General features: G+C 38.4%; 1 protein-coding gene across 1 annotated transcript; it reads left to right on the top strand.

The window, feature by feature from the left end:
* Positions 1 to 633: 633 nt before the first annotated feature.
* On the top strand, positions 634 to 1,483 carry LOC109179638. The gene is made up of 2 exons (XM_019329129.1): positions 634 to 692; positions 826 to 1,483. The coding sequence occupies exons 1-2, from the start codon at positions 672 to 674 to the stop codon at positions 1,255 to 1,257; spliced, it is 453 nt and encodes a 150-aa protein (XP_019184674.1). The 5' UTR covers positions 634 to 671; the 3' UTR covers positions 1,258 to 1,483.
* The last annotated feature ends 8,223 nt before the right edge of the window (positions 1,484 to 9,706 follow it).

Genomic DNA, 9,706 nt, shown 5'->3' with positions numbered 1-9,706 from the left:
AATTAACGTTAAGGCTCCGTAAAATGGAAGGACATTTTTGTCCTTTCAAGCCACCCCTCCTCACAGTTCATTCCCCTTTTCAAATTCTCATGCACAGTTATACTCTCTGATCTCCCAGCTTTGAATGGCGACTCGTGCTCACTGAGAAGCAAAAGTTCGAACCCGAAGACCTCCCAAAGTTGTCTTCTTCGCTTTTTTCTCGGATCGTCGGAGTTTTCCCGTACAAAATTGCAGAGAAGTTTGGAGTTTTGGAGGAGTGACCTACTATTTATCTATTCGTCATTCACACAGAGCTTGTTATTCGCATGAATACTCCTAGGTAAAAACTCTGGTCCTAGTATTTCTCTTGATTTTTGCCGGATTTTTCAAGGTTTCTTGTTCGTATGTCTGCAGATATGAGTTTTCTGGGATTTTTTTTTTGGTTCCGATTTCAAGTAAATTATGGTTAAAATCGATTTTGTTATGTGGTTTAAGGATTATAATGTAATTGATAGTGCGAGAAAGCACAGAATTCTTCTGGAAGCTGTTCAGGTTCTCACGGATCTGAATCTGTCAATCAAGAAAGCCTACGTCTCCTCCGACGGTCGGTGGTTCTTGGACGGTGAGCACAATTTACGGATATCTTTCTTTATTTTGCTGGAAAACGATCGAGGAGTTCAAAGAGTACGAAGATGACTCTGATTTTGATGATTAGCAGAAAGCTAGTAATCACTCCAGAATAGTATTATTTTTTGGTCCTTCGTCCTCTACGAGTATATCCAATCCATGTATCTGAATGATTGACAACACCAAACCCCCCGCCCTCTTTCTCTTTGCAGTGAAATCAAGAAGGATACGCACACGGAGAGGAGGCTTCACCAGATGATGTTTGCAGACTGCGATTACGAGAGGAACAAGGTGGTCGTTATCTTGCAGAATAACAGCGGCGGCCACACACTTTCCAGAAGGAAGGCACAATCGTCCAGACACAATCATTTTCCTTCACATGGAAGCTCACAACATGAGCCAAATCACCCTCAAACACAACAGGAATCAAATCAAGAAGCAGTCCTTGAGGAACAAAAAGAAGCTTGTTGGAGAACTTCTAGAACTTGTATCAAGAAAATTGGCTGTGAGGATAACCGAGAACAGTGTTGTGAGATTTGGGTAGAGAGTAGCTTTGTTAGCAAATTCATCGTTCACTCTGCTACTCTGCCATGGCCGCGAGGATGGAGCCAGGGGGTTAATGCTATGAGCCAAACATCGCTGCTAACTTAAAAATAGGAGCAGATGAAGAATAGCCCTTGAATGGACAAAAATGTCCTTCTATTTCACGGAGCCTTAATGTCAACTGTGACGGTGGACTAAAATTGTTCAATTTTTATTAAGTTTGGGCTAAAAATGACAAAATTAATAAATGCGGACTAAATGTGTCCAACGCACAATAAATATAGGACCAAAAATGAATTTAACTCCTACTATAATATCAATTTTAGGTATATTAGATTTAATCTATTTTCTTTCTAATGATCAATATAGGGTTTTTTTTTAATGATTAATTATTATATATTCACATGATTTTTATGAATGTGAGGCTAATTAGATATTCAAATAGCTGAATTATATTTTAAGAAATGATTTTTGTGAATGCGAAGGTAATTGGATATTTTAAATAGTTTTTGTTTTTAAGTAAAATAGGAGGGAAAATCCGATACTAGTAGCTTTTCACAAGAATTTTTCTTGTGTGTGGAATTCCTTTTTGGTCTCTGGGCACAACTTCATGCATTCTCGGAGGAACTTCATGCAAAACATACCACTCATCGACGAAATGAAATGCCAACTTAGCAAGACCATTAGCAACCTCATTTTGTTCCCTGTAGATGTGCTTAATGGTTACCTCCCAAGGTTCCCGACACTCATGTATAATGTCTCTCAAAGGTCCCAACGGTTGCACTGGGCCCTTGATCCAACCCACTATTTTCTTAGAGTTTGTTTGAATCTTCATGCTTCGAATTCCTTTCTTCCATACCCATTGAGTACCTTTTAGAACACCCAATGCCTCACTCTCAATTGCATGATAGACCTTGAGTTTGCTTGAGAATCCTCCCAGCCGTTTCCCTCGCTACACCTATGCAACCAGCTCCATAGTTTCGATAATTAAAGTTGCCATCGACATTAAGCACCGCTTTCTCTCTTCCAGGGTGCTTCCACCATATAATATCATCCTACTTTTGATTGTAGCATTTCGCCCATCTTATTTTAGCAAATGCATTATGCACATCTCTACTCTGCTCAATGATCCACTCAGTTTTTCTCACAGTGTCAAGATCTTTCCCTTTGAAGGCCATAGTATTTCTTCATCTCTACAGCCACCACACTATGATAGCAAAGACATTCGGCCAATTATCTCCATGATTGGACTGCAAGCTGGTTTCAAGGTTAACATATAGTCGAGTATCAATATCAAGGTCGACCATTCTCCTCCTCGACCAAATAGTTAACTGTTCCTTCGTCCCATTTTGTTTGTGACATGATTATAATAGGCCTACTAATGTTAATTTCTTGATTCATCATTATCGCATTCATGCATGAGCCAGGTATCAGTATCAAGGTTGTCGAATAGTTATTAAAGAGTTATGCAAATGAATTCATAAGTATGTTTTCCTTGTGTATATGATTAGGGCTTGAATTATTGTTATATGTGAAATATTTATCTTGTAAATTCATTGATATTTTGAAATATTATTTTTTTCCCTATAATATTGATTAGATAATGAAAATTTTGCATTTAGATTGCGTTTGGTAGTTTTCTGTCAATTAAATTTCCAGGAAAATATTTCCAAAGAATTTATTTGTTGAAAATAACTTTGTAGAGAAATTAATTAATATGTTTGGAGCTACCCTAGAATGGAATTAAATTACCTAGAAAATTAATTAAGATGTTTGGTTCATTTAAGCTTTCTATGAAACTAATTCTTGGGATTTATCTATATTAAAGGATATTTTTCTGCCTAGTGATGTGGAACGTATTATATTGTTAGGGTCCCCATAAGTCCAATCTATGATGACTTGGTATGGAGACCATAAGGGTTGCTATACAATCAAAAGTGGATATAGACACATAGGGGAGGAAAGTAGCACGGAGTTGTGAAATCTTGTAGCAGTGTTGTAGGCATTGGGTTGGGCGTGATTAGTGCGGGCTTGGTGATCAAAGCACTAGATCACGAAATTCATTGTATCTCGGAATCAAGAAATTGTGGGTATAGCGAATTGCTCTTGGAGATAAGTGCAAGTGGAGTAGGAGGATTATATCACCTCCGAACCACTCTAAATTTCCTGTGTTCTTTACTGCTTTACTTATTTGATTGCTTCTCACGAGATATACTTGACACAATTACACACACCTTATTTTATTATTCCGCGATGCACAAGACTCTAACAATCGGTTAAAAGTTTTGCTTTCTCTGTTGGCTTAGCAATTGTTGTATTTGGCGAAATCGGTTTAAAAGTCTATTCACCCCCTCCCCCCTCCTCTAGACTTTTACCTTACCTCTTTTGGACCAACACAAGTTTCCAGACTTTAACTCTTGCTTGTCCTCAAGCAAGCTCTTTATCAAACCAAGAATAAATAAGTGCCAAAGATACTTCAAAGGTAGCTCGATCAATCAAATGGTCAATCAAGAGGAATGTGCATGAAAACGGAGGGGGTGAAATCCCTCATATCATCAAGCAAGTGTGTTAACCATGTGCCATACTATGCAACTCAAGGAATATACTAAGGAAACAACAACTCCTATCAATAGGATAAAATTAAGCATAAAGGGAACACACTCTTCACACCATTTTGCCAAGCATGCAACCAATTTTGGGTTCACTTCCTATTTTCCAAGCGCCGTCAAGCTGATCCACCCAGTGGGAACAATGTGCACACCTCAACCAAAACATCCATCCAAAACGCCAAAACCCAACATAAAAGGTAAAGTGAGGGTGCAACATGGGCCTCTATCTGCAAATGGCTTAGGCGGGGGCTCTCTTTTCTTCTCAACCCCCTAGGATAACGTTATCGGGTGACCCGACTTCACATGGAGCTACCCCAAATCCTAGCAAGACGGCTCACCTCGTTTCTTACCTCATAGGAGTGGCCATTATTTTTTCCTTGGCCTTTTTTCTTTCATTCATCATACCAACCCCTCATGCCTTTTTTCTACGGATTAGTGATTCACTCTCAAGCTCACCAAAGGCTCACCTTTTGCCCCATGTCTTACCAAGCATGGTTCAATTTCGTGTTTCGCTTGCAATTATCATTCTAAAGTTGACGGGTAGACACTCCCTGTAACACCCCACTTTTCTTAAACTTGATTAACAAACTAAAACTTGAAAGATAAACTAAGGCAGCGGATTAAAACAACTAAAACGCTTAAAGAGGTGTCACTGCCACAGTCACCGCCTACGGTGACTGCACAGGCTACAAAAGGAAACTAAAACTAAACATTAAAGTCTTACTAGCAACCAAACAAACTAGGGGATAAGACCCCGGTGTCCAGCACCATCAAAACAATGTAGTCAACTACAAACCCGAAAACATCTATAGAGTTTTAGACTACAAAAGCTATCTAAGTTAATCTAGTCTATCTCGTACTCTCTCACGAACTGGGCCCACCTGAAAGGGGTTAACAAACAACAAGTAGCAAACAAACCCGTTAGCACGAGGCTAAGTATAACGCCACTCAACACTGTAAAGTAATACGGTATATACTTTTGGAAAACAGTAGTTTCACATTCTTACATTAACAACTTAATCACTTAAACCATACTTTGACATTAACTTCTAGATGCTTGCAACCTAATTAACGAATAGGCATGCTTATACAACAAACAACTCATCACAGTCTCAAAACTTGTAAACAAAACTAAAGCTTTCTCAAGTACTCAACAATCTCATGCTTTCTCATATAACCAAATTAAATATGCAATCTCATGCTATCAAATATCTCATAGGCAATCTCATGCTATCAAATAACTCATAAGCAATCTCATGCTACTAAACATGCAATCTCGTGCAAGGCATATAACTCATAAGCAATCTCATGCTATCTACTACTAATCATACAATCTCGTGCAAGGCATATAGTCATACAATATGATGTTATAATATAAGTATAGATAGATATACATATACACTCTTTTGTAAAAAGAATACTTTTTCTGTGGAGGTTTCTTAGAGTCACAATGACTCGCTTTTCTCTTCTTTTCTTAGAGTCTCGATGACTCGCTTTCTTAGAGTCGCAATGACTCGCTTTCTTTATACTCGTGGACGAGGCAGGACTTCACCATAATGTGAATGAACCTATTGGGCTCGGTGTCTAGCCGGCCAATCTCTCATCTCGCCCACAGAACCAATCTCGTGGTTCCAAATCTCAAACTCTGTGGAATCAGGTATCGAACTATCAGTGTGTACACCCCCTGACCAAGATTCCAAGCCTGGCAGAAAGTTTCCAACCTAGTAACGTGGGAATATTGACCTTGTTACTTCACATCGGATCGCAATGTCCGTTTCTTTCTCTTTTCTTCCGAAAGGACATAGTCCTAACAGTCCTCCAAAACAAGTTTTTCCTCACAATAGATACATATAGATATAACTCATGCAACTCAAATCATGCAACACTTTACTTATGCAAATATGCACATAACTTCTCAACAAGTTCTCAATATGACAAGATAATGACTTTCCAAAATGGATATGAGTTTTTTGGAAAATAATACTTAGGCTCACGTTGACCACTTATGTACTTTTAAAACATGATATGCTCAAAATGCTATGTACTGTGAACATGCTTCAATTCCCATTTACGGTGAACTCTCAAAGAACACTTAAATCATGCTTGTAAATCATAACTTGACAAATCTTCTCAACAAACACTTAACAAGTATTTAACATGCACTTAGAGCTCAAAAATATTCAAAGGAAACTCATTTACTATAATTTAACTTTCAAGATAGGCATGCTCTGTACACTTCATCATTTAGCAACTTGGCAAGATTCTTAATAAATCATAATATACGCTTTAGGCATGCTTTTCTAGCTAAACTCATCAATTAACGGTCATGTTTCTCTACTTAACAAGCAAATAATAACAAGCTCAACACATGGATGTCCAAAGTCTAATACTTCAACATTTTCATTCACTGTAAATAACTCAAACTACTTCTGTAACATTTACCTCCACAAATTCTATCATAAAAAGCTCATTTCTTCACCAAATTCAACGAAATCAAGGTTTAAACGTGCGTCAAGACGGACCTGAGGTTCCGAGCCATAAGGGACCGCGACTCCTGGTCCGAAACGACACGTAGCTGAGCCACAAGGGTCCGGCCACTGCACAGATTCTACTTAATGGAGCTCTTGGCGGAACTTGACGAGTCCCGCCGCTTGGCCCGTCATTTGCACGGATCAGGGTAACGACCCTCTCCTAGGACCGCCCCCTCGAGCCGGCTAACCACGGGGCTGGCCAACGGCCTCCCCTGAGGGCCGTTGGCTAGGCCCGTGATTTCTACTAGTGCACACTGTCTAGTGCACCAGTGGACTCCTTTCACCTGCAAGAATTTTCTCAGACATTCCAACACTTCCAAAACATCAACAACACATCCAAGATCAACAATAGATCACTTAATAGCTCAAACACTTCAATAAACTAGCATTTCTACCATAAAATAGACTTCACAGAGTCTAGAAAATAGCTTGGGAGTCCATGGGTTATACCTTTGAAACTTCTTCTTCTTGCTTGGATTCCACCTTCTTCCCAACTCAAATACTACCCCCTTCACCACCTAAAACACCTCAACAAACCAAGCAACAAAACTTATGGAGATTACCTCAGAGATAAGGAATAGAGGGATAAAAGCTAGAAGGGAAAAAATGGATGAATGGATGGTAAAGGAGTTGGAAACCGTACTGTGCTTTCTTCTTGTTCTTGTAGAGCTAAAATTTTGGGAAGCCAAGAGTGGAATCAAAGAGGCAAAAGTCTGATAAGGTTCTCATTTATAGGGGCACAAAACCCTAGGATGATCCCTCATGATTGGTGGAGGGTAAAAGGGTAAAGTTTGGCTAGAAAGTGTTATCAGACAAAGGCTTTGGAGTAGTGTGGTCCACCATGCTCCATGACCCAATGCTAGAATTGATATTTTAAATAGTTTGGGGTTGAAAATAAATTTTTTCAAAAATAATTTCTAGATAAACACTTGATTTAGGCTTCTCAGATTTCTCCCAGTTTCACTCAGATAGGTTTCTCAGTTCAAAACTTGGTACGCAATGTACCCGGAAATTTAGGATTTTAGAGTTAAATCAAGTCTTGGTGTCGAATTTATTTAAAAGTGACTCAAAATAATTTATTTCAACACCGATTTTATCGCAAAATTTTTTATGGAGTGAAAAATGGCTATTTTAAAATTTCTTAAAACCGAATTTATAAAATTAAAGTTTGGGTTGTCACACTCCCACTTTGAGAGATTCTTGACTAAGGTCCAAACAAAATAAGAGGTGAATACATGCAAGAACACAAGAAAATGTAAACCTATTTGGTTTGTAAGCATTTCCTCACTTGGTGTATAGAGGTAACATCCAAATTAAAGGATATTCCAAGAGTAAAAACTTTATTGGCACACCACTAACACACTACCAAAAATTATATGAACAATGACGCACTCTCCATCACCAAACACACTCATAAATCAAGTACCATTTGACAATTAGACAAATCAAACATTAAAGCACAAAGTGCTTCCTTTCCACACTTTAAATAAAACATCGTCATCAATGTTACTTTGAGGACTCTGTGGAAAAAGAGCACGGGTCTATACAAATGGATGTCTCTTTCCACACTTTATAAGTGTTTCCGGGATTTGGGATGTTAGAATGATAACCCTTTTTGGATGAAAGATGGAATATCAAAGAATGTGTGTAGAGACTCTTTTCCACACTTTAGAATTGAAAATCGGAGCACAAAGTTAAAGTGATAGAGATTACAACCCATTTGAAGAGCATTTCCCTTTTTCTTAGCAATGTAGCATCCAAATCACTTTGCCCCATCAATCAAAGCTTCACAACAAATTGTTAGTGGCATATGTGCAACCAAAAGAATGAAAGTACAATGGAGTAGTCAAGCTACCCCCTAACTATCTACAATTTTTTCTCTTTTTCTGTAACACCCCTGATTTCTAAACACAACTTAAAGCAATAAACTGGGCAAAGATAGATAAGTAAAGTCTAACTGGTATAAATAAACTGCGGAAGCTACATCAATTCAAACGGGGATGCTATGCCACATTTAGGTTAGCTCAACCCAAACGCACATGCTAGTCTAATCCTCAAACATAACAATCATAATAAACCAGGAATACTAGTCAAAATTTGTCAAAACATCATAAGTCTATATAAGGCTCACAGGCCAATCAACTAAGGCTAAACAAAAGATCTAGCTATAAGGTAAAAGCTAGACTCCAACTACTGCGCTCTCATAAGTTGAACTACTCCATAGTCCATACTTGAAAACAGTTTAAAACCATTATCGATTATGCTAAGTAACCCCACTCCAATGTGTAAAGATACATAAATATACATTTCATACTCAAAATAGTTTTGAGACTTGAGAATACATATGTATACATCACTAATCAACTCTAATTCAGTAAATGATAGAGAATGGAATCAATTCAAGACCATACGAGGGACATACTCAACGATACGACCATATACAACAAGGGTGTCAACAATGAGACCGAATCAAGAGATATCAACAAGAGTTATGAACAATAAGAAAGATAGATCAATCACAACAATCAAGTATATTCCAGTTCTCATCAAAGTTACACGATCAACATCAATATCAAATTCCAAGTCCTCACAGGGATAATCAACAATTCAAATACCGCGGAGTCAATCTCAATGACTCGAATACCTGTGGATCAATGTGGAGGGCTCCTAGACGGCAATCAATGTCACCAAGTGACCAATCAATCAATGTCCAATGGAAACAGATCTAGCAACTTCAAGTGTATACACCCCCTATTGGGATTTCAAGCCCAACGGGTTAGCTACTATCTCTGACAACCGGGATACGTTTCTAGCAGGTTGCCCGCAAATCAAATCAATAATCTAAACGGCAACCCGGATCTTTTCACACTACCGGATCGGTTCACAATAGTTTATCAGGGTTTTTCCACACCACCGACCTGTCAAGGGCTTCCCGCACCAACATGACCCATTGCAAACAGAGCTAGAGGCCCGCCAAATCTCAAATCAATATCAAATAAGTCCCCACACTGTCCACTTTGCCAGCATAACAATCTCAACAAGGATTCAATTCAACAGAGGGAATCTGAAGAATCAAAGCAAAGAAATAGATTCCAAAAGAGAGATATTCAACAACGACTAAGCTCAATCAATAGCTCAGAATCAAGGAATTCTCAAGGATAAGATACAACAAGGCTATAAGCTCACAACGATAGTTCAATATCAACGGGATTCAAGAGAGAGATACAAGAAAAATAGTCCAAAAGCAATAGTCTGATATCAAATAATTCCAACAAAATGTCATACGAATAGATAGGCTCAAATCAACGATTCAACCAAGAATTAATCAAAGGATACCAAAAGAATCATACAAGCATCAAGAAAACAACATTACTAGTACACGAGCCAATCTCGCCAGTCCGGAGCTTCAGCTAATCA

The sequence above is a fragment of the Ipomoea nil genome, unplaced genomic scaffold (assembly GCF_001879475.1).
Source record: "Ipomoea nil cultivar Tokyo-kokei standard unplaced genomic scaffold, Asagao_1.1 scaffold0937, whole genome shotgun sequence".
In the NCBI taxonomy this organism is placed as follows: Eukaryota; Viridiplantae; Streptophyta; class Magnoliopsida; order Solanales; family Convolvulaceae; genus Ipomoea; species Ipomoea nil.
This window is presented reverse-complemented; position numbering and strand designations above follow the sequence as displayed.